At 47.0% G+C, this 25,149-nt stretch overlaps 2 protein-coding genes across 5 annotated transcripts in view; one reads left to right on the top strand and one right to left on the bottom strand.

Annotated features, from left to right (window-relative positions):
* Positions 1-1,519, bottom strand: part of RPP25 (ribonuclease P and MRP subunit p25) — a 30,106-nt gene extending 28,587 nt beyond the window's left edge. The window contains exons 1-2 of one of the 4 annotated variants that reach the window (XR_005585227.1): positions 1,382-1,504; positions 519-887 (exon numbers count right to left, since the gene is read on the bottom strand). The gene's annotated coding sequence lies outside the window, so the exon portion shown is untranslated. Of the gene's footprint in view, positions 1-518; positions 888-1,381 lie in introns of those variants that run through there. The other 3 variants (XR_005585226.1, XM_039490312.1, XM_039490316.1) reach the window with 3 other exon arrangements.
* A 506-nt stretch (positions 1,520-2,025) lies between these two features.
* On the top strand, positions 2,026-24,342 carry SCAMP5 (secretory carrier membrane protein 5). The gene is made up of 7 exons (XM_039490778.1): positions 2,026-2,142; positions 12,122-12,188; positions 12,630-12,758; positions 16,598-16,754; positions 19,616-19,717; positions 20,408-20,525; positions 22,070-24,342. Exons 2-7 carry the CDS (start codon positions 12,182-12,184, stop codon positions 22,262-22,264), a joined length of 708 nt encoding a protein of 235 aa, XP_039346712.1. The 5' UTR covers positions 2,026-2,142; positions 12,122-12,181; the 3' UTR covers positions 22,265-24,342.
* Positions 24,343-25,149: the final 807 nt, after the last annotated feature.

Raw genomic sequence — 25,149 nt, 5'->3', positions numbered from 1 at the left:
GGAACGACTGGCTAAGCAGCAGTTCTGCAGAAAAGGATCTGGGGATTACAGTGGATGAGAAGCTGGATATGAGTCAGCAGTGTGCCCTCTTTGCCAAGAAGGCCAACAGCATATTGGGCTCTATTAGTAGGAGCATTGCCAGCAGAGCGAGGGAAGTGATTATTCCCCTCTATTCGACACTGGTGAGGCCACACCTGGAGTATTGCGTCCAGTTTTGGTCCCCCCACTACAGAAGGGATGTGGACAAATTGGAGAGAGTCCAGTGGAGGGCAACAAAAATGATTAGGGGGCTGGGGCACATGACTTACAAGGAGAGGCTGAGGGAACTGGGGTTATTTAGTCTGCAGAAGAGAAGAGTGATAGGGGATTTGATAGCAGCCTTCAACTACCTGAAGGGGGGTTCCAAAGAGGATGGAGCTAGGCTGTTCTCAGTGGTGGCAGATGACAGAACAAGAAGCAATGGTCTGAAGTTGCAGTGGGGGAATCTGGCCAGGACAGAGATTAACACTGGATTTGCAAAAAGTGCAATGGGATCTTTAATGATCACAAATGGTCAGGTCTTCACTTCTATATTTCATGTGAAAGGAAGAAAGTCAACAGCACTGTGGCTCATAACACCAGGCTAGGGTATTATTTTGGTACTGATTCAGAAGGAAGAGCACCATGTCCTGAATCACCAGCACAACTTCTTGTGGCATCCTGGTTTTTCTTTAACAGTTTCTCACTAAACTGATCTCTCTTGACCTATCTTGAGCAAAATGGTAGGCAGTATGCACCATTGCCTGTACTGGTGTGGTGGAGATGTGTCTCCCATGGTGTGCTATTATCCAATTGTAAAGTCCTTGTTGACTATGTCTATTTCTTCAGTAGGTTATCTTCACTGTGTCCTGCTAATAAAACAAGCAATAAGAAGGCAGGAATGATCTGTGCAGATTGTCACAATGACTACTTTGTGTGTCATGCCTACTATTTTTATCTCTGCCTAGGAATTGCACTGCTGTCAGAAGATGTGAGTTAAACTATTATGCTGCTGCATACTTCCAATGGAAGCACTCCATAAAGTAAATCAATATGTGTGTATGTGGGTTGTGATAGTCTCTATTGTCTGAGCAGTTTCTCTCTGTTTGATTAAACACCAAATAACAATTAAAAAGAAAAGCAACAGCAATCAACATGAATGGTGCAAACACTACATGTTACATTGGTATTGCTGTAGTGTTTAAGGACTCCAAATACAATACATATTGCAAAAATTTTGATAGTTCTTGAATTATTAATAATAATACATTGATATCTATGGTACCTTTCATCTGAAAATCTTAAAAACCATTTATAAATGTGATGGAATTAAGCTTCACAATCCCCGTGAATGTACTTATACCTTATAATCAAGTAATCTCTCGGTCTTCTTTTTGATAAACTGAACAGACTGAAAGATACTGTAGAATCCTGTAGTGGTATAATTCTGGGGCCTCCAGCCTGCCTTCCCATCTCAAAGCCTGCCACCTCCAGACCAGTGGGCCCTTCTGTGCTCCCTGCCCCCCTTAGGGCCAGCCCCACCTGCTCCACTCACAGCTTGGCCCTCCTGCCCCCCTCTCCCCCGGGGCACCCCACCCCCCTCAGAGCCTGGAACCCCCTCCCCCCGGGGCACCCCACCCCCCTCAGAGCCTGGAACCCCCTCCCCCCGGGGCACCCCACCCCCCTCAGAGCCTGCTACCCCTCCCCCCTGGAGCCTGGGGCACCACACCCCCCTTACAGACCCTCCTGCCCCCGTCAGAGCCCGGTACCCCCCTGTGTCCCTAGCGCCGGGGGCCCCTCCCGCCTCAGAGATTAGAGCCTGGTCCCCCTGTGTCCCCTCCCCCTCGCGCTGGGCCCCGCCGGAACCAGCCGGGCTGTGGGGCTCGCACCCCGCGCGCGCCGGCGGGCCCAGCACTTTGGACAGCGACCGCTAGGCTGCTCCGGCTCTCGCGAGAGTTGCGGGCGCCGCCCGTGGCGGGGAGGGGGACAGTGAGGGGGCGGAGCTAGGCACGAGCCGCGGTCGCTGCGGCAGGAGGCGGGGGCTGTGGGGCGCGGAACCGGAGCTGCCTGCCCGGGACGGGCTGCGGGGCCTGACGCTCTGCGCTGCTCGGGCGCTGCAGGGAGGTGAGTCCCGCGGGCCCTGTCAGCCTCGCAGTGACGGCAGCCGGGCCCCCGCGGCTCCAGCCCCCTGAGCGAGCAGTGCGGGGCTCGGCCGGGCTGGGGGCTGCCCCGTCCCGCTGCCAGTGTGCGCGTGCCAAGGGGCCCTGCACCCCCCGTGTGCGCGCCCGTGCCAAGGCGCCCCACCCGTGGGTGCGCGCCCGTGCCCAGACGGGCCGGGGCCTTGCTTCCCCCCCCCACCCGTGGGTGCGCGCCCGTGCCCAGACGGGCCTTGCGCCCCCCCCACCCGTGGGTGCGCGCCCTTGCCCAGAAGAGACCTTCCCCCCCACGCGTGGGTGTGCATGTGCCCTGAGGGGGCCTTGCACTCCCCAACCCGTGGATGTGCACGTGCCAAAGGGCCTTGCACCTCTCTGCCCAAGTGTGTGCATGTGCCCAGAGGGGGCCTTGCACCCCCCAGTCCGTGTGCATGCTCCTGCCTGGGGGGGCCTTGCACCTCCCCCATCTGTGTGCATGCTCCTGCCCAGGGGGGCCTTGCACCCCCCCAATCCGTGTGCGAACTCTTGCACAGAAGGGGCTTTGCATCCCCGTAGCCCATGTGCATTCAGGCACCCAGAAGGGACTGTGCAGCCCCCAGTCCGTGCGGGTGTGTGACTGCCAATATGCCCCCCACCATTCCTCTTGTGCAAGTGGTCTTTTCACTAACCTTAAATGACAAAAATACCCTTGCAGGTGTGTGTATGCAAAGGGGCCTTCTGTCCCACTCTGTGGGTGTGTTTGCGTGTGCAAAGGGGTCTTCCACCACCTACTGTCTCTCTCACTGAGTGTGCAGGGATTTTTTTTGGAAGACCTGATTGCCTTCTGCATGGTGACATAATCAGTGGAATGCACAACTGGCTTGTTTATTAACATGCAGTGAGTAACTGTCATGTGTATTGCAATGAAAGATGGGCCCAAGCTGAAGAAACCTACTTCCCTGATATTGTGGGGTGTTTTGAAGTTGGAACTTGGATTTGAATTTTGTCGGGGCCCCCATCTTTATAACGTGCTGAACCAAAACCCTAGATCTGAATGCCTTAGCATACTGGGGAATTGGCTAACTGGATGCAAGTCTTGGGTCTTGATCTCAGCTCCAATTACAATGCAAGAGAAAATTCCTAAAGTGGTAGGCGGGTGAATTAATGCTGCCCAGTTGAAATACACTGGGGCCCTGTGCCTACTGCGTGTGGGAGGTGGGTTAATAACCCAGTGACTCTCACCACAGACCTTCCTATTACAGGAGAGAGAGGAGTTGAGTATTCCAGTGAAATCCCCACCACAGTCCCCATCTGAAGATGAGTTGCAGGGTTGTGGGAGAAGATATTGTACCTGCCTATTTTTATGGTCCTTTTTCTCACTTGTGTGTTTTTCTCTATCAAGGGGAAAGTGTGAATTAGTGTAAACCCTATTACCACTCAGTATGTCACATTTTAGGGAGCTGGAGTGTTAGTCATTTCAGAAAAATGTTAAGAAAGATTCAGAGAGTGCTTTTCTATGTATAGCATTGGCTATACAGACAATCCGGGCCCCGATGTTGGAAATGTGGAGCCCGCATGCAGCTAATCTGCAGGCAGTAGTGGGAATTTCACTGCATAAAGAGAAAATGTCCATTACTTTTTTTTATGAAGGCCAAATGGTGGTCCAATTAAAGTCAATGGTAAAATGTCCATTGTCTGCAGTAGGGCTAGGATTTGGTCCCAAATATGTGTTGTGTATTTGTTTTACTTTTCGTCACTCGTAGTTAACCTATTGGACCTTGTCTGTGCAAATGATTTTCTTACTGGAGGGCTAGATAGGCCTTGTAGGTAAAAGTGACTCTCTCTGGTCTGCACTTGCACTTCTACCACAAGTAATAACAGAGGGACTGGAATATTCAGCAAACTGACTGTCTGAGCATGAACTTAATAGCTGGACTAGATGTGCAGGTGAGGGGGACAGTAGGCTGGGTTCGGACGGTTGTGTTGGGTGACTTTGTTTGTGTGAAAGTGACTTTGCGTCAGTTTAAGCCCCATACGTGGGTTTGATCACTAAAGGGGCTTTACGGATTTATGTGCTGGATTTTTGTAAATGTTTTTGCTAATTTTCTGTGCATCCATGATTGGGCACTTAACTTGAGCACCCTTGGGACACAACCTTGGAGCTGATCCTTTGGAATTGCTGAGCAGCGCCAACTCCCATTGTTTGCAAGTGGAGCTATGTGTGCTCAACTCTCCTGTTTGGGCACATGCTGTCAGAGGCCTCAGCTGCTCATCTTGGCAGAAATGCCATGCCAGTGTGTGTTATCCCCAATGCCAGACCTTCTTCTGCATCCTCCTGGGTGCCAAAAGCACCAGCTATCAGGACCTCACTTTCCCCTGGCACATTCTGTGATGCTGTTCTCTGTTTTCTATGCAAAAATCTCATAATCACTCCCATAACCGCATTGATCATTGGGGCACCTTCATTGATGAGCAATCAACCAATTGTCTCCACCACTGACGATTGTGTGTCAGTGCTTGAGACTCCGTGAAGTCCATTCCTGTCCACTTTTTTATGTTGTCAGTCCATCTCTTCTTCTGTCTACCTCTTTTTCTCTTCTTGTAGATGCAAAAATCGACAGCACGGTAAAAATTGAAAACCTGGAGATGGTATCCAATTGAGCTTCTTATCCAAATAATACAGGAGCTGCAGTAGTGACTTGTTTATTTCCATACTTAATTCAATGAAACTTCACTTAATGAAGCTGCCTTGCTGCAAAATTTAGGTCCAGCTTGCCATTGGTACAGGGACTTAATAATAAGGTGCTATTTGTACATATCTATTTATGGGTTTTTTTATAGTATCTAAGCACTATCACTTTAAAGCTCACCAAGGAGATACACTGGGAGAGCTTCAGACAGAGACCTACAAGATGAACATATGCCCCCTCATGGTTAGTAAAATCAAACAGGTATTAGGTCTGTTATTGAGAATAATGCCTCCCTGTGAGAGGGCAAGGTGTCAGTTTAACTGGAGTGGTGGTTAGGCCTCTGCTACAATTAAGAATCTCGCTAGTGCAGCTTTGGTATCACCTGGAGTCCCTTAGATTTGATCCTGCTAAATCTTGCTTTTGTTTTGGGTAGTGACATGCAGTTGACACTACTGTAGCCTAGTTGGTGAGCAAACTCTGCCTAGTGATGGACAAAAGGTAGGTGTTTATCCTGCTTCTTTTAGATCTATCAGCAGCCTTTGGGACCATCATCTATGAGGTTTTGTTTAGCCTGAAAGCCATGATTTTGTTGATGGTACCGCTCTTGAGTGCTTCTGGTTTTCCTCTCTGGAAGGATCCCAGAAAGTGTTTTGAAGCAATGGTTTACCTGTCTTGTGGATTCGTGCATGGTCTTAAGTGGGGTTCTATTCACGAGTATGTACACACCCATTTCTTCTCAGTGTACATATGAGGACGTTGTGGGAACTAGGCCATTTGAGCTGTGATGCTGTTAGTTCAGAGCTCTACAGCTTCAGCAGACACATGCTCCATGTGGCTACTAAACTATTTGGCAACCTTGGTGCATATATTAAACCAAAGTTCTGACAAATGCTCTTCCTTCTGGGTGCAATTCATGGTGCTGATACTGATTTCTAATACCCTATGTGTGCCCCTAGCCCTATCAATCAAAAAATCCCTGGAGCTTAATTTCCTGAGAGACACTCTCCTTCCCTATGCACAGCAGTAGTATCTGAGGTCACTATGGGTCCCTAAGCAGTCAGCCTATACCTTTAAATGCCTGGGGACATGGTGTTCTAAGTGGATGGCCTTTGACTCTAGAATTCTCATTCCTTCTCTTCCTTCCCCTCCTACTCCCTCAGTTGATCTAACCAAGCCCAAGTCTGCTGACCTTCGGGACCTAGTGTAAGGCATTTGAGATTATTTATTCATTTAAACTCTGCATGTGCCCAGAACTGATCTGTACTTGGTGCACTTTATAAATTAAAAATGTTCACAAGCACTTTAATTTCTGAATTCAAGTAAGTTGTAAATCGAGGTCTCAAACACGCGGGCTGTATGCAGCCCATGGAGTTATTTTCTGTGGCCCGCCATAGGGGCCAACTCCACCGGCAGCCAAGCTCCCCTCCACCGGCTGCCAAGCTCTCCTCGCCCCCCCACCCTACCCCCCAAGCACGCTGCATCCCTTCTCCTCCGCCTAACTCCCAGCGCTTCCCAACGCCAAACAGCTGTTTGGCAGCACTTAGAACTTCCCAGGAGGGAGGAGTGGGGATGTCGACACAGTGCAGTGTAGCCACCGCAGTAAGTGGATCTAACAACATTGACTTCAGTTATGTTAGTCACGTAACTGAAGTTGCATAAGTTAGATCGATTTACCGCGGGAGTGTAGACCAGGCCTAAGCCTCTCCCTGCCCCACATTACTGAATCTTCTTTTACTCTTCTGGCTGCAGCCAGCACTTTAGTTGGAACACATGTTTTAGGCCTTTGTAGCCAGTGGCCTACTCTAATGGCTTTCCCGGGGTGGACAATAGATCTGGGTATATGTATAAATACTGTAGAGACGTGTGTCTAATATATGTAAAAGCTCCTTCATTTTCAGTTTAACCTGTCTTTACCCAAAATAATCCTGGGTTTTACAAAAAGTATTATGTTTTTTTTCCGATTTTTCATCCTACTTTTGTATCATTCAAATATACAAAAAAACTTGTTTTATTAGGAAAACATGAGATATATGTATTACGATAATGCATTAGTCTGTGTGTATATGCAAAGCTGCCTGTTGAAGCAAGGCTATGTATTAGTCTAGCAGATAAACACAATAAACAAACAGGTATGCACACAAGCTCTGAAATGGGTGCGCATCTGACCGTACAGATGAATCTCACGCCCACCACGTGCACATTTCAAGCTGTTAGCAGATAACAGTTTAAAGATCTGACACACTAAAATGGGGAAAAAAACTAAAATCTATATTAGAATACGTTTCAGAACACAAGGAAATATTCGAACGTTTAAAAAAAAACAAAAACCGGAGAAAAGGATGCAGTTGGGTGTGTGCACTGCAAATGGTGTGGCCCAATTATTAAATGTAAATAGTTATAGGCTAATAGTTCTAAGTCTGCAACAGTCAACTGTTTATTCAAGTGAAAAGTGTTATTTGGGGGTTAGAGATGTATTGTTTTCTTAAACTCAGAGGTGGCATTGTGTTTTGAGTTCTGTTTTAGTGCTGCAGCAAACCACATTGAATTATGTTAATCAAAGCATTAATCTACTGAATACTTCCCCCCAGTTCTTCCATCAACCAAAATAAACCCCAATATTTACCCAGAAAAATTAATATTTTTACACCAATTTCCACCTGTTTTTGCTGTTGTAATAATAAACACTGATAAATTCTCAGGAAAAATAAAATAAAATAAAACCCGAAAACAAAGGGCTATATATATATATATCATAAACAATGGAAAGGAGTGATTTGCCGTACCAGGGGTGATTTTCATGCTGATTGAAGGTAGCTGGGATCGTTCTGTCTGAGGATCATCCCATGGAATGTTGCAGTGAAGCCAGCTATTTTTTGTTTTGTTTTTTTGGGGGGTGGGGGGGTTGGGGTTGTTGTTTTTTGCAGGAGGGGAGGAGGAGGCAGGAAGGGATTCAATTTACTCCCTTACAGTATGTCTACCCTACGAAATTACTCCGATTTTACAGAAGTCGATCTTTGGGAACAGATTGTATAAAGTCGAGTGCATGCATCCACACTAAGCACATTAATTCAGCGGTGTGCGTCCATAGTACCATGGCAAGTGTCGACTTTCGGAGCGGTGCACTGTGGTAGCTATCCCACAGTTCCTGCAGTCCCTGCTGCCCATTGGAATTCTGGGTTGAGCTCCCAATGCCTGATGGGGCCAAAAATTTGTCGCAGGTGGTTATGGGTAAATGTTGTCAGTCAACCCCGCCTCCGTGAAAGCAACAGCAGACAATCATTTAGTGCCCTTTTCCCTGGATTGCCCAAGCAGACACCATAGCACGGCAAGCATGGAGCCCGTTCAGCCTTATTTCACTGTCACTGTATGTCTACTGGATGCTGCTGACAGACGTGGTGCTCCAGTGCTACACAGCAGCAGCTCCTTGCCTTTGCAAGTTAGCAAAGACGGTTACCAGTCATACTGTACCGTCTGCTGCTGTCATGGGTGCTCCTGGCTGGCCTCGGTGAGGTCGGTTGGGGGCGCCTGGACAAAAATGGGAATGACTCCCCAGGTCATTCTCTTCTTTAAGTTTTGTCTAATGGAGAGTCGGTGCTGCCTAGAATATCAGGCAAGCCTGCTAAAGAACCACAGATGCAAACGGCCACTCTGGTCTCGCAGAAATGATGAGCTGCATGCCATTCTAGGGGTGCCCGTACAACAACCCCACCCGTTGCTTCCCTCCTCCCCCACCCCTCCCGGGCTACCTTGGCAGTTATCCCCCCATTTGTGTGATGAAGTAAAAAAGAATGCATGTATTTGAAACAACACTGACTTTATTGCCTCTGCAAGCAGAGATCAAAAGGGGATGGGGAGGGGAGGGCAGTTGGCTTACAGGGAAGTAGAGTGAACCACCATTCTGCACTTGCTCAGCCTATAGGTGGACTGCTCCTTACTACTGTCCAGGGTTCATGAGCCATGGGAGCAAGGGGTGGGCTGGGGTAGGTGCGACCACGCGGTGCTGCCGACTGGGAGAGCAGCTTGAGGCAGAAGCCTCCAGCTGGCATGATATTCCAGGCAGGACTGAATCTCCATTACACAAAACTTAAAGAGAGTATGACCCAAAGTCATTCCCATTTTTTTCCAGGCGCCCCTGACCGACCTCACCGAGGCCGGCCAGGAGCACCCATGTCTGCCCAGGTGCCCCTGACTGACCTCACTGAGGCCAGCCAGGAGCACCCACGGGATGACAATGATGGATACCAGTCATGCTGCACCGTCTGCCATCCGCAAGGCAAGGCAAGGGGATGCTGCTGTGTAGTGCTGCAGTACCGCATCTGCCAGCAGCACCCAGTAGACGTGAGATGACAGTGAAAAAAGGCGAGAAACGATTTTTTCCTATTGCTTTCACAGAGGGGGGTGGGAGGGCTGATGACATGTACCCAGGACCACCCGTTACAATGTTTTTGCCACATCAGGCATTGAAAGCTCAACCCAGAATTCAAATGGTTGGCGGAGACTGCGGGAACTGTGGGATAGCTACAGTTGTCATCGCCCTTCCCTCCATGAGAGCAACTGCAGACAATCATTTCGCGCCTTTTTTCCGCGCAGACGCCATAGCACGGCAAGCATGGAGCCCATTCAGCTCACCGCAGCAGTTATGAACACTGTAAACACCTCATGCATTATCGTGCAGTTTATGCAGAACCAGAAGCTGAAAAACCAGGCGAGGAGGTGACGGCAGCGCGGTGACGAGAGTGATGAAGACATGGACACAGACTTCTCTCAAACCGCGGGCCCCGGCAATGTGGACATCATAGTGTTAATGAGGCAGGTTCATGCCGTGGAACGCCGATTCTGGGCCCGGGAAACAAGCACAGACTGGTGGGATCGCAAAGTGTTGCAGGTCTGGGATGATTCCCAGTGGCTCCGAAGCTTTCACATGCATAAGGGCACTTTCATGGAACTTTGTGACATGCTTTCCCCTGCCCTGAACTGCAAGAATACCAAGATGAGAGCAGCCCTCACAGTTCACAAGTGAGTGGCAATAGCCCTCTGGAAGCTTGCAACGCCAGACAGCTACCGGTCAGTCTGGAATCAATTTGGAGTGGGCAAATCTACTGTGGGGGTTGCTGTCATGCAAGTAGCCAACGCAATCACTGAGCTGCTGCTATCAAAGGTAGTGACTCTGGGAAATGTGCAGGTCATAGTGGGTGGCTTTGCTACAACGGGGTTCCCTAACTGTGGTGGGGCGATAGACGGAACACATATCCCTATCTTGGGACTGGACCACCTTGGAAGCCAGTACATAAACCACAAGGGGTACTTTTCAATGGTGCTGCAAGGGACGTTTCACCGACATCAACGTGGGATGGCTGTGAAAGGTTCATGACACTCGTGTCTTCAGGAACTCTGGTTTGTTTAAACGGCTACAGGAAGGGATTTACTTCCCAGACCATAAAATAACTGTTGGGGATGTTGAAATGCCTGTAGTTATCCTTGGGGACCCAGCCTACCCCTTAATGCCCTGGCTCATGAAGCCATACACAGGCAGCCTGGACAGTAGTAAGGAGCTGTTCAACTATAGCCTGTAACCCTCCCCCCACCTCACCACGTGGCTGATATCAGGGAAGATCCCTGCTAACCAAACGCAAACAGCTCAGCGCCAATGCCCCCCCACCCCCACCGCTTGGCTAACTGCGGAGAGGATTTCTTTTCAGCCACAGGCAAACAGCCCAATAGGAACGGCCACCTGTGAACGTCCCCTAAATTAAATTCCCGTATTTCAACCGGGTTACCATGAACGATATCACTCTCCTGAGGATAACACAGCGAGATAAAAAACGGATATTGCTTGAATGCCAGCAAACACTGGGACCATACGCTGCCAGGCTTTGTCATGCAGTGATACCAGATTACTTGCTACTAGCACTAGTAAAGTGTCCTACCATGGAGGACGGAATAAGGCTGCTCTCCCCAGAAACCTTCTGCAAAGGCTTTTAGAGTACCTCCAGGAGAGCTTCATGGAGATGTCTCTGGAGGACTTCTGCTCCATCCTCAGACATGTTAACAGACTTTTCCATTAGCTGTACTGGCCACAAATGCATCCCAAGTCCTCAGGGCAAATTAATCATTAAAAAACACTTGCTGTTAAACCATGTTTTATATTTACAAAGGTACACTCACCAGAGGTCCCTTCTATGGTTTCATGGTCCGGGATACCACCTTGGGAGGGTTAGGAGGGTATTTCAGTCAGGGTGAGGAAAAGATACTGGCTGTCGGGGAGAACGGTGTGCTGTGTGATCTCATCAACCTCATCGTCGTCCTCCTCCATCTTCCCCATCCACAAAATCCTCAGGCATGGCGACTGAGAGTACCCCATCATCCGAGTCCACAGACAGGGATGGGATAGTGGTGGCGGCCCCCCTTAGAATTGCCTGTAGCTCAGCGTAGAAACGGCATGTCTGCGACTCTGTCCCGGAGCATCCATTTGATTCATTGGCTTTCTGGTACGCTTGTCTCAGCTCCCTAAGTTTCACGCGGCACTGTGTTGAGTCCCTGTTGTGGCCTCTGTCCATTATGGCCTTGGAGATTTTTTCAAATGTTTTGGCATTCCATCTTTTGGAATGGGGTTCTGATAGCACGGGTTCGTCTCCCCAGACAGCGATCAGATCCAGTACCTCCTGTATGGTCCATGCTGGAGCTCTTTTTCGATTCTGGGACTGCATGGTCACCTGTGCTGATCAGCTCTCCACGCTGGGCAAACAGGAAATGAAATTCAAAAGTTCGCAGGGCTTTTCCTGTCTACCTGGCCAGTGCATCTGAGTTCAGATTGCAGTTCAGAGCGGTTACAATGGTGCACTGTGGGAGGCCAATACCATCGAATTGCGTCCACACTAACACTAATTCGAACTGGCAATGTCGATTTCAGCGCTACTCCCCTCATCGGGGAGGAGTACAGAAATCAATTTTAAGAGCCCTTTATGTCGACAAAAATGGCTTTGTTGCGTGGACGGGTGCAGGGTTAATTCAATTTAACACTGCTAAATTTGACCTAAACTCGTAGTGTAGACCAGGCCTTAATTTTGGAAGGATATACATTGGAGAAATGCCAAGAGACTACATGGATTTCCCCAGGCTTGAATCAGTGGGGTGGTGGGGAGGGATTATAGTGTTAGGATATTTGCACTTCCGGTAACAGAGTAAATCCTGGGAAGTGGTTGAATGTAGAGGAAACATTATTTCCTGTTGTTCTCAATGTCTGTTTCCTTAGTGTCATTATTGTCTCTTGATTTCTTCCAGTTTTGGCAGAGGTGCGAGCTGTTCTCTAACGTAGCTGCGGAGTAGAGACAGACAGACACCATGGCAGGTAAGGAAAAATCTCTGCTGGATCTTGTAGAACTGGTTTTTCTATTGAAGGGCTCAGTGCTTTAATGAAGGTATCATATTGGCCTTTGCAACTAAGTTTACGTTCAGTGGGGTCATATGTGTCACAAAGGGTATAATTTGGCCTGCACAATCTTTATTCCTGGTGATTGTGTGTGGAAAGAAAGAGCTAAGCTGGACTGTCGGAGCCCAAGCTGAGTTGCAGGGCTGGCAATGAGGGGAAATCATCTTTTTTTACTTATAAACTGAGCAAATCTGAGCTGGTAATCAGTGGGACAGAAACATGTAAACCCACTAGGCTACTTTCAAAGTCACTGCTCAGGTTAGATCAGCGTTTTAACCAATCAGCAACATCAGATCAGTTTGGAGGAACAGACTTGCGTTGGGCTCTGTTCAGTGATACATATTTTATCTCTTGTCACAGAAAAGGTGAACAATTTTCCTCCACTCCCAAGATTCATCCCCTTGAAGCCATGTTTCTACCAGGATTTTGATGATGACATTCCACCACAGCATCGCACCTTGGCCAAGCGCCTTTACTACCTCTGGATGTGTAAGTCATCCCTGGGGCAGGCACCCTGTGTCTGCAGGAGAGGAAGGGATCAGATGGGTCAAGAGAGAAATGCTCATGCCTGCTTCTCTGAATGCTCTTCTCTAGAAGTGTTAGTGTAAAGAACAAAGTGGCACTAAGGGAAACATCATCCTGCCCCAGAGTCTAGGGACTTTTTGTCTCTTGCATATTTCTGAAGAGGTTTAAACTAGTGATGGGATCTGGGTCCTGACATTCAGCTCCAAATCTCAGCTTCTCCATATTTGGGGAGTGGGGTTCTGGGTTGGGCCATTATAAAGAGGCCCCAGTCACAGAGTTTGGGTTCCAGTTGGGATCTGATTTTCTGGAAGGTTGAGCTCCTCTCTAGCTTTAACTCTGCTGGAGCCAGTCCTAGAACTCGTCTCAGGGTGTCCTCCCACAGCCTCTAGGTGATCACATGCACTTCACAAACTAGAGACCAATCATGAACTCTGCTCCCTCACAGAGCCTGCCCTGAGGTGGAACAGATCAGCCAATGAGTTTCTCTTTGCTGAAGGATTTACTGCTCTGATTTTCTCCCTGTCAGATTCCCTCAGCCAGAGGACTCGTCACTTGGGAAATGTAGGCCTACTAGCACACTTCCAAGTATTTAATTGCAGCGATATCTGTGCTTGGGCTCTCCGTTCCCTGCCAAAAAACCCATGCAAGGTTTTTGCAGATCCTGCCAGGCCCTTCTGAGCCAGGAATCTGAGCCAGATTGAGGTGGAAGACATGGAGCTGTCCTCCAGCCCTGTGTTTTAGGTCACTACTCCCCCATTTCCCAGTTTGCAGATTCCACATCCAGCCCAAAGCCACATGGCTGCCTCTGAAGCTGAAATGCCACTTTAAATTACTGAGTACATGGCCTCTGATGCAGTGAGCAGTCGCTTTTGCCCAGCCAAAAAGTGTAACCTCTGCATTACCCTGCTCCCCAGGGTGCAGGCGCTTGAGGCTTTCCTCAGAGTCAAACCTCACCTGCCCCTTCTGCAGCTGCTGTGTGATGTGCTCTCCTCCAAGCTGTGGTCCCTTGGGTAGTTCCTAATGCCACTGATGCAACAAACTGGCAGCTGGAATTGATTTCCTTTGCATAGGGACCATCTACTAATTTGACCTGTGGGCAAGTAAAGCAGGCAGAGTGGCAGGCTTCCCTATGAGGGAAGAGGATAGGTTTTACACCCCCTTTGGGCTGCCCTTCCTTCAGGTGTATTTTTCCCCCTTCTGAAGCCTGGTGTGGAGCTTGCCATCTCTTTGCTCTGGGTATCCTGACCCCAAGGGCATTCAGTGTAGTCAGAGTGCACAGTTTGTGTAACTTTACTAAACAGAGTGCAGCTAAGTGAGTAAATTTCCCCAGGAGATACACTTGCTTAGGAAACCCAGCCAGTGCTGAGAGTCAGTGTCACAACTGCCCGAGCAAATTGGGGTATGCGGGGAATGTTTAATCAGAAGTTCACTTCTGAGAAACCACCACTGCATTTGGCATGATTTGGCCCCTTTACTGGCTGGCCCGGTGGAGGACCAAGGATTGAATGGCCCTTGGAAACTAAACTTGTTCCCAGAGGAGATCCCTCCAGGTTGAGGTTACAGCATTCCTGGTGGAGAAGCTTGCATAGCTACTCCATCTGCCCTGTGCCTAAATTGAGGACTTCTGTGTAGCAGTGATAGTCCTAGTGACTGAAGTCACTACCCTTTTTTTAAACGAGATGGAAGATTGTTCCACCCGTGTCCAGGGCCGTCCCTACTCATACACAAAGTATGCAGCTGTGTGGGGCACCAGGATATTCGGGGTACCAAATTTCCTGGTGCCCTGTGCTGTGGTGTGCTGCTCCAGCCCCTGCCTCACCTCTTCCCCATGGCCTCCGCCCCAGCCCCGCCTCTTCCCACCCCTGCTCTGCCCCAGCCCCATCCCCTCTCCTTTGAGGACTGAAGCAGGGCCAGGCCTGCACTCACTGGCAGAGGGAAGTGCAGCAACCTAGCCCCAGCTGTGCCGCCAGTGACTGCTGGGGGATGGTTCCCCCTGCCCCCCAAACCAGGGCATAGGGCCCCAGAATAGCTAGGGACGGCCCTGCCTGTTTCCCTCCCCTCCCCACATTCTATTTCTGAAGCTTTACTGGTGAGTTTGCTGCTATGTAAACCAGGACAGTGCAGATGTTTTTTTTAGGTAGAAGTTCTGAGATGGGGTGGGATGGAAGCAGGGAGAGGAGGAGCTGTTAATGAATATTTCCATCCTCCTTCTTTGGAGGGGGGGAATGCTGCTGGGTGATTGGATGGCACATACAGGGTCTGTGGGAGCCAGGTGCTGGGCACCCTCTGCCTTTAAGATGACCTCTGTTCCTTATCAGATGTTCTCTCTGAACATTGAAAGCAAAATGGAGTGTTGCATTGAAGCAACCTTCCTTGGGGAGTGGTGTGTGCTCCAAGTGCAGGTTAGAAGGAGCTGAATCAGCACCAAAGGGACTGGGTGTTTATGCTTTTAACTCATGCATCTGTCTCCTCCAATGGACTTCCCACCCTGCGGACTTGCCCAGTTTTCAGCATTGGTTCTGTGTCCTGCTAGGAGTCTGGAGCTGCGCTAGCTTTCCCCTTCCTCATTCAGGGAGGCTGTTGTAGTGACACTGACAAATTATTCTGTTAAATGTATTTTGCTGGGTGCCGGGAGGGAGGTGTACAATCACTTTGACGCCCCATTCCTGATTTGGCTGCACTCATTACACTTGTATTTAATAGGCCCCTTTTTGTTCTTTGAGCCTTGAAAAGCAAAAGCACAAACACCACATCACTGTTGAACTCGCTGAGATTGTTTCTATTAACTTGCTGTCCAGGGAGACCCTTTAGGTGAGCCTGTCCCCTAGGGAGAAGACACGTCAGAAAGGAGTTCAAAATGTCCCCTGGGGGAAAAAAAAGCCGGAGTGGGGGGGAGGGCTCAGACAGTGATGGGACATCCTTGAGTGCTGCATGATGTAATGCACATGTGGATGCTCTGCCCATCAGATCACTGGGTTGACTGAATATTTCCATCTCGTACTGCGAAGCATCCCAGCTGGCTGCTCCATTACATTGCTTGGTGGGCATTAATTCTGATTGGAACAGAGATTCATCCTGAAGTTCTGAGGCACAGAAATGACAGATTCTCCTCTGCATTGTCTAGTCTCTGGTAGGCTTCCCGTCATTGTAGTAGGCCTGTATCACTTAGCCTGCTAGTATCTTATTGGAGAAATATTTTTCCTGTTGAACTGATCTGGACGTGCCATAGACCAGTTAGGAACTTGTGACTTCAGTTCTCAGAATCGATCAGTTGGTGGCTCAAGCAGATTTGTCCTTGGAAAGGCAGCTTGGCTACTTGGTCCAGCTCGCCTGGGAACGCACTCCCTTTAGTGAAGCCATCGTTGGTGGCAAGTGAGAAGCTTCCTTTAGCTCTCTCATTTCCATCCTTTGGTGGCAAGAGAGAAATGAATTGTGTTTCAGTTACTCTAACTCATAGATGATTGTACCTTTCTGCCGCCCCCAAACTCTCACCTCCTGTAATGGGTGACGTATGCAGAGGAGCCACAATTGGGCCATGATTCATTGATGCCAGTCTGCTCTGGCTAGCTTGGAACTATTGCCCCAGGGAGCCTGGTGGGCATGGAAAGACTAATTGTGAGAATTATAGAGGGGAGAAGGATGATAAAAACTGAAGACAAAACCCCACCTTTGGATAAACCTGCCTGAACATTTCTGAACCCCATGGACGTAGCCACCTGAAGGGTCCCTCCAGTCACAGCTTACTTTCTTGCAGTGTGCTACTTTGCTCCCTCTGTGTGTCTTGTGTGTATATATGTTTGCAGTGAACAGCATCACCTTGGCAGTGAATCTGATTGGCTGCCTCGCATGGCTGATTGGAGGCGGTGGAGCTGTTAATTTTGGACTGGCAATTCTCTGGCTCCTTCTCTTTACACCCTGCTCCTATGTCTGCTGGTTTAGACCTATTTACAAAGCCTTCAAGTAAGTGGTCACAGCTGGGCACAGCTTCTCATTGTCTTTCCCCTTTCTTCTCATGACTAACCAATGCTTAGACTGGGTCACCTCTATCTGGGAATCCCTTCCTTCCCTTCCTACCTTTAACTGTACTTTCCTACCTTGAAATCTTGGATGTTCAGGATTAAGAGCTCTGCTCTCCATAAAGACTAATATTTCAAATATATATTTTCCCTCTGAGTGGGGTTCTTGACTGTGAGTCATGGGAGATTGGGAAGTGTATGTGAACAGAAAACTTTGAATGCTGTGTTCTATCACATGGTAACTTGGACCAGAGTCCACAGGTACAGTGCATAATGAATGGCTACATTCCAGCTCTGCTCCTGTCCAAGTTAACAGACTTTGTGCTTTTGCTGCAGAATGTAGAGGCTCCTGAAGAGAGATTCCTTGAGGATCAGAGAAACTCTGACAGCCCTTCTCTGATACTAGAACCGGAGATGGGAAAATAGGTCAATATTTAGATGAGTTGCAAGTGCTTCTTCCTAACATCACAGCCCCCTCGTTCCAGCTAAGAACTATAGGGTGCCAGCAATCTTAGTTTTTAGAGCACGCTTCTCTGACTCTAGAATCCTCTGCATTGAGTCAATAACCAAAGGGTTCTAAAGTCCCGAGAGACAGAGAAGGGAGAGCAGCTAAACAGCTCCTCCTCTGGCTCTGATTTAGCAATGTACTTAAGCACCCGCTTAATTTTAAGCATATGATTTGTCCCGGTGAAGTCAACAGAATGTAGGAACATGCTTGTGTATCTTGCTGAATCAGGGCCTTTAATTCTAAGGTTCATGCTTTGACTTTCAAGTCTCATTGGGCCATGACGCAAAAGTGTGAGAAGAGGTATTGGAAATTGAGGTTCTTACAAATTCCTTTCTCCTGACACTAGAAGCTCAGATTCATTCTCAGGAAACCCGAAGACAGATCCTCAGCTGGTGTAAAGCTGCAAAGTTCCAATGGAACGATGGGAGTTTACATTAGTTGTTGGGTATCCAACTATCCCATTACCGCAAGAAATGTGGCTCCTAGACAACACACTAGCTCCAGAAACTCAGTTCTCTGCAGCCCCAGCTTGTGGGGGAGATCTGATTTTTATTTTTGGGGGTGAATATTTTCTTCCTACTAGAGAATCCTTTTACAAACTTTTTGGGGGTGGATAGCATGTATTTGTATTGGTTATGTGTGCAAATTAGAGCAGTCCATGCATCACCAAATGTAAAGTACACCATTCTACCAGTCCCCTGCAGCTTGCTAAATGCTTCATTAGTTCCCTACTTGAGAGCAGGGTGGACTGATTTAAATCAAGGCTATTTTAAATCACCAAGTGAAATGCCTTGAGTTAAATACTCGATTTTAATCAACTTTTCCATTTGCACTTCAGTCATTTTCTAAAGAGGTGCATTCTCATTGGTTGGTATAACCATTAAAGTATGTTCACTTACAACTAAATAGAGCCTTTACATTAGTTTTGGTACATCTTTTTGGCTACCTAGGAGGGTACGCTATAACTATATATGTGTATTTAAGCAGTTACGTAGCTTAATATTTTCAGATTTATTCATTGTCTATTTTAGTATCTTAGAAACTGGTGAACAGTATATTGTATATTTGCCAGATAATTTACTTTTTGCATATGATTTGTGTCAAGCTGCATTGTGATGGTAACTGGAATTGAATGTAACACTCGGCACAGCATATAAAATTAATTTTTATTAGACAAAACAAGCCCTTAATACAGTACATGACCTTTGTGCCATATTTATAAAGCTTGACCTCAGAAGCTATATGTTTTCCCCCTGATTCTTTCTTAATACAGAAAAACAGCCTTTAACTAAGTTTTTGATACAGGTTTATGGATTTAGCTTAGTTTTTTTTTTATTTACATGTTTTAAGAGATTATAATAATTTTAGGCCTTAACCGATTTCATTTTAAACAGGTTAATTGTTAATTTAAATAATAAAATTAAAAAATTAAATTAAAAAAATTGTTTTTTTTTGTCCACCCTGCTTGCAAGGAGGAAGAGTGGTTCAGTGGATAGGGACATGGACTCAGGAGAGCTGGGTTCAATTCCCCAGTCAGACACAGATTGGTGTGACTTTGTCCATTTCCTAGCTGCAAATTGGGGATAATACTTCACTGCTTCACAGGGGTGTTGAGGATAAAATCTGCCATCTATGAAGTGCTCTAATAATATAGTAATTAGGACTATGTAAGTAGCTAAATAGGGTATGTCTACACAGGGATAAAAGACCTGCAGCAGGCCCAGGTCAACTGATTCAGGCTCATGGAGTTCAGGCTGTGGGGTTAAAAATCGCTGTGTGGATGTTAGGGTTCTAGCTGGAGCCCCAGCTCTGGGACTGTCTACCCCTCGCAGGGTCCCAGAGCTCTGGCTTCAGCCTGAACCCAAATGCCTACCAGCAGATTTTTCAGCCCAGGAGCCCTGCAAGCCCGAGTCAGGCCAATCGCGGGTTTTTTATCCCTGTGTAAACATAGCCATAGAGCCTTGGAGAAGCTCTGCTCTCTGATGCCCATTTGCCCAGCTTGAGCCCCTCATTTTCCTTTCTCCTTCTTTATGCTGTGATGTCACTATCCTGACTATTCTTTGAGGGCAACTCTTGTTCACACTGGACCATCCGTTCCTATTCTCATCCACCGCATCATGGCAAAAAAAAAATCTCTGCTGGAATAAAAGGGATTGTTTAGCTGAGCTGGTGGCAGAGATACTGGGTGTTCAGGGTGACGAGAGCTTCCTTGCTGCCATTCGGAGTGCAGCTTGAGTACCGATTGAGACACGGGTAGCAGTGAGGAGGATGAGGATGATAAGTTGTTTCTCTTGTAGGACAGACAGTTCTTTCAGCTTCATGGCTTTCTTCTTCACCTTCATGGCCCAGCTGGTGATCAGCATTATCCAGGCGGTGGGGATCCCTGGCTGGGGAGTCTGGTAAGGAAGACAGGAACCTGTCACGTTCAACCTTTCTTCTCTTCAGGGGCTTGGCACAGCTGACTCCTGTTAGGATGGAGGAAGAAAAAAATTCCAGAGTCCCCTGTTCTGGACATCGAGTGGGTGGAAGTGGGAGTATGGAAGGAGCGCATTAGTGGAGTGGGAGGAGAAGGGGGATGAAGGATGTGATGTGGTGGAGAAAGGAGGTAGAACATAAGAACGACCATACTGGATCAGACCAAAGGTCCATCTAGCCCAGTATCCTGTCTTCTGACAGTGGCCAATGCCAGGTGCCCCAGAGGGAATTAACAGAACAGGTAACATCAAGTGATCTGTTTCTTGTCGCCCATTCCCAGCTTCTAACAAACAGAGGCTAGGAACACCATCCCTGCCCATCCTGGCTAATAGCCATTGATGGACCTATCCTCCGTGAACTTATCTAGTTCTTTTAGGAGGCATTGGGGAGGCCCTTAGGGTGCTTGTTGGTTTCAGGAATGGCTTAGTATTATCTTCTGTCAGCCAGGGAAAGGGTCATCCAAGATACTGAAGGGTTTGGGAGAAGAATCATTTTAGAGTGAGGTTTGCCACTTGCAGCATACAAAGCCAATGGGGAAAAAAACATAGCTACTGGATATGCATGGCTGCAACAATGCCGTTGTTTAACCAGAACCCTTTTTCATCTCCCTGCAGTGGCTGGATTGCAGCAATATCCTTCTTTGGGACCAACGTAGGTGCAGCTGTGGTGATGCTTATCCCCACCATCATGTTTACAGTCGTGGCAGTCTTCTCCTTCATTGCCCTCAGTATGGTATGAGTGCTGGATTAGAGACCAGAAATTGTGACATTTTCTGGGTGGTCTTCTGAGGAGGAGATCCAAGCCAGGATGTTTATTGCTTCATGGTGTTTCTAGAGAGAGCTCCACTGGGTACTTTCCATCCTTTGTTCTGTTAGGAGCAACCCTTTGTTCACAATTTCCGTTGCCACTGTTGCATTTAGGGCTGAAACAACTGTTTTTGTCAGACTTAGAACCTTTCCAAATCTAGTGCTGTCAGATCTAGGACAGGACTTGACCCTTGATGTTTGAGTTCCCTTAGGCTCTGGCAAGATGCAGATTGTGGGCTGCTGAATTAAAAAAAAAAAAAAAAAAAAAAAAAAAAGAGACGTACTCTTATTGCTCAGCTCATCCTAGAAGCTGAGCAAGAATGACTTAAATAAGAATGTTGATTGCTTGCATAGCTTGGGCTCCCTTGAGAAATTCTTGGATACGGTAAGAAATGTTTAGAATTTTTAAAAAGTGTAGCAAGTATCTAAAATAAATCAAATTCAAGTCTTCACTAAGGCCCCAAACTTTCCATTTCTCCTGTTCCTGGACTTCGTTCTCACTTACAGAGGTCCGCTGCCCTGTGATTGGTTCCTTGATGGTGATCTTTATGGTTTAGAGCTAGGAACGAGCTCTTTAAAATCTTCACCTTATTTTTTTCCTGTCTTTGATGTGTGGGTTGCTCAGTCTTATTTACGACTTCTCTAATCCCCCAAAGCACAGACATGCATTCTCTGAGGTTAGCAAGACGGGTGGGGGCTCTTGAGGTTAGAAAATGAGGTAGGTGTTTATGAAAGGTATCTGATGAAATGCAACTTTCCTTCTATCCTGTTTCCTGCCTTAGGAATATGGATATAGAGGGGACTGAATCAGGGCTTTGGAGCTGTGCTCTGGCTCCGCTCCAGCTCCAGGCAAAATCCTGCAGCTCCACTGCTCCGGAGCTGCTCTGCGCTCCAGCTCCGGGCTCCGCTCCAAAGCCCTGGACTGAATGACTCTGGGGAAGACTTGTAATAGGGTAGGTTGTCTGTTCCAATCTATAGTGACCAATCGGTGATTGATCGGTGACATGTGTGTGTTGAGCTGATTGTCTCACTACTGTTTTCAGTGAACAGTTGCCCACATCATGAACTACCATCCCAACAGGTCAGTTTGCTTCTCTTGTTGGCAGTCTAGGTAGAGCACAAAAACTAAATGGAGATGGAGGATGAACTGCTTTCACCCATCAGAGCAGGTCCCATTAGGTCAGGGTTGAGCCTCTTTGGTCAGAATTGTTGCACTGCCAGGGTTGTTGCATGGAGCAGCCCAGACTTGAGGGCTGTCATTCCGACATCTGTCAGTTTCGGTCCTGATTTGAGAGGTTGAGCACCTGTAACTGCCTATTAAGTCAATGGGAGCTGCAAGTGCTCAGCACCTCTCGGGATTGGACACTTTGTGTTAGGTTCTGTCAGGCTAGCCAGATAATTAAAAAAATAGTTGGGGGCTCGCCTCTGTGAATCAGTGATCTCTTTTCTCTCTACCTCTGCTCCACACAGGTGCATAAATTTTACCGGGGCAGCGGAGGGAGTTTCAGCAAAGCGCAAGAAGAGTGGACCACGGGAGCTTGGAAGAACCCGCATGTACAACAGGCAGCGCACAACGCGGCAGTCGGTGCTGCTCAAGGGGCCACGATGCAGCATGAAACACAGTATTCTGCCACCCCTAACTACACCTATTCCAATGAGATGTGAGCAGAAGACTCTGTCCTGAGGTTGGGGGGGGGGAGGAAAGGGAGAATACTGCTGAGCCAAGTCTGTGTAAGCATTTCAACAAGGGAAGTGTAAGATACTTGATTTTTCCCTCTACTCTAGAACAGGGTATTTTTTGTTTGTTTTTTTTCTGATTCTCTTTTCTCATTTTGAAGAAGCTGTGAGTTGACCTGCAGGACACTTGTGCTGTGCAGTAGTAACTGTGTGCTTGTGTTCCCCCGTGAAGTAGTGTACGGTGGTGATTTTTAAATTACTGTGGTGATAGGTGTATGTTTATAACATCAGCAAAAAAAAACCCCAACAAGCTCACTAAAATGTCAAGAGCAAAACTGGAGATCCCTGACAAATTGGGAGTTCCAGTGGCTAATACTTCCAGTTGCTAATGTGTGGTTAGTAGTGGCTGCCTCTAGCGAGGACTGGTACCAGTTTATCCAATCCCGGGAATTCTCCTTTTTCTTGTAGCAGGTTACTAGCTGATTTAGTACTTAAATTCTCTGAAGCCAGTCCATATCCTCCCTCCTAGGTTCAGAGACAACAGGTTCTCCTAACACATGGTGTTGTAATTTATTCTTCGATGTATTGTGAGGAAGACAGTATTGGTGTGTAACTGTAGAGCAAGGGCTTCAAGGCAGTGTTGGGAATTTGCCCTGTTGAATTGTAGCAGACCTTCCCATTAGTATGAAACTTTGGTACATTCCAGAAGCTCCGGACTGAGTTCCATGCTCTGAGCCATATATTTTTAAGGTGTTCAGGTGGGGAAAAGTGATGGTAAAATTGGTGCAGTGTTTTTCAACAGATCTACTCTTGGGCATAGTAAGGGCCAAATCTTGTTACTAGACACATTGCTTCAGTGGTATTGCTTATGTATAGGGTGACCAGATGTCCCAATTTTTATAGGGATAGTCCCGATTTTTGGGTCGTCTTCTTATATAGGCTCCTATTACCCCCCCCCCCCCCCGTCCCTTTTATTCACATTTGCTGTCTGGTCACCCTACTTATGTAAGTGGTGTGAACAGAATTTGGCCCTACAAATTATCATCTGCTGGTTTTAGGCTCCTTTGAAAACCAGAGCCTAAGGGAGTGAAGTGCCCAACTTCCCTTGAAATTCAGTGGGCTCAGGCTTGCTTGCAGATCCCAACCTTAATGTCCAAGAAGTGTTTACTCCTGTTGGCCCTGAAAACCCCATACAGCTAGGGGAGAGCGAGTTGGATTCAGACGTCATGCACGTTGTCAGTGCAGTGGTCAACTAAACTTGCACTGCCACATTTGCTGATACAAAATGCAGAAGAAAACAACAACTTCAATTTCAGATCCTGGCTGGAATTTACAGCCCTGGCAGTTAAAAGAAAATGGATGTTACTGGGAAGGAATAGGGGTGAAATATGCTTATTTTTAGAGAGAGACATTTTAGACTTTGAATGCACTTTAAGTAGGGAGGCCAAATTTTCTCCAAACCATAATCAGAAATTAGTTCAAATTTAATCTAATCTGGCCCCTTTGATTAAGTATCTCCTTTCTTCCCTGATCAATATTCCCCGAAGTCTTAAACCTGTAGCAGGCAAATGGTGGTCCTGTAATTTAGTAACCCAACATTCCACAGCTTATTAGTTTTCTAGTTGCGCTGCTTTTCAGTCCATCAAAACCCCATCTCTTAGCTGCCTAATAATGTCTGTATATGAAATATATATGCAAGAATTATGCCAATATGAATGATTTTTTTCCAGCAAAGCCAACCAAGAATAAAGAAGTTTCCTTTTTAAGGATGCAACTTAAGTAATTCTGCAGCAGCCAGTTGTCTTTTGACAAGGCTGTGAAATAAAGGTATGATAACAATGTATATATCTTATGGAGGAAGGGAAGCCTTCACTGAGCCTATTATATACTTAATCAGATTTTAAATATTGTGCAATTAATTATAGCTAGTCTAAAATGTATTCTACTAAACCTTGTGGTCTGTTAGTCCCCTGGTTGAGAATGTACAAATTAACAGTGATTAGTTTCACCTTCTGTATTTATCGTAAGAAAGACAAGCTATTAAAACAAGCAGTAACACAAACATACAGCTTTAGCCAACTCTCCTGTCTATTATATCCCCAAAATCTATGAATGTGACTGATCCTCAGTAAAATGACACTGAATGCATCAGCATGGCTTCCACCGATGAGAGAAGCTGTGCAGAATACGGTACCTTGATTTAATTATTATTTGTACTTAACCTGTGACTGCTAGCCGAGTGATGCCAAGAGTTTAGATACTCCTCTAACTCTGGAGTAACACCAGTGAAATCAAAGGATTTTCAGCAGATTCTCACCAGTATGAGATAATAATCTGCTGTGGCCCAATGATGGTATGTGCATTGGTGGAGTCAGCATTTCCAATGGCAAATCGGATGCCAATGTAGTTTTTTGGCTGGCAGGTAGGGTGAGTGGGGGTGTTGCTTCAAAACAACAACAGCTCATTGGCCATAAAGTATTCACACAGTTAAATTCCACATAAACCTGCATCCCCCATTTTCTATCTTTTTGTCTGGAGATTCCTCACTGTCTTTAGTTTTATGTTCTACATGTGTCCAGCCAATTCCGAAAGGCAGGGCCATGAAGATATGATTATGTCACAGTGATCATCACTGGCACAGAACCATGAATTTTGCCATTTATATGGACCTTGCTGCCTCGGATTAACAGTTCATTAGCTTTGATCTAGACCTGTTTCAAAGAGCACTATATCAAAGCAAGCAGCAGGGTCCACAAAGTTGCTATGACCATAGTGTGAAATGATCTGTTTTTACTGTGATTGTGGTGTGAATTATGCATAATTTTACTGTGACAAAATCTTAAGCCATAGTGATGCATCATAGGCCCAACTTC

This window comes from Mauremys reevesii, linkage group 10, assembly GCF_016161935.1.
Source record: "Mauremys reevesii isolate NIE-2019 linkage group 10, ASM1616193v1, whole genome shotgun sequence".
Classification (NCBI taxonomy): domain Eukaryota; kingdom Metazoa; phylum Chordata; order Testudines; family Geoemydidae; genus Mauremys; species Mauremys reevesii.
Note: the sequence above shows the minus strand (reverse complement) of the source record. Positions and strands in the feature narration are given on the sequence as shown.

Coding starts and splice junctions, on each gene's coding strand:
- SCAMP5 (XM_039490778.1), top strand. Junction 19,718..20,407: donor ATCCCTGGCTGGGGAGTCTG/GTAAGGAAGACA, acceptor ATCTCCCTGCAG/TGGCTGGATTGCAGCAATAT. Junction 20,526..22,069: donor CCTTCATTGCCCTCAGTATG/GTATGAGTGCTG, acceptor TGCTCCACACAG/GTGCATAAATTTTACCGGGG.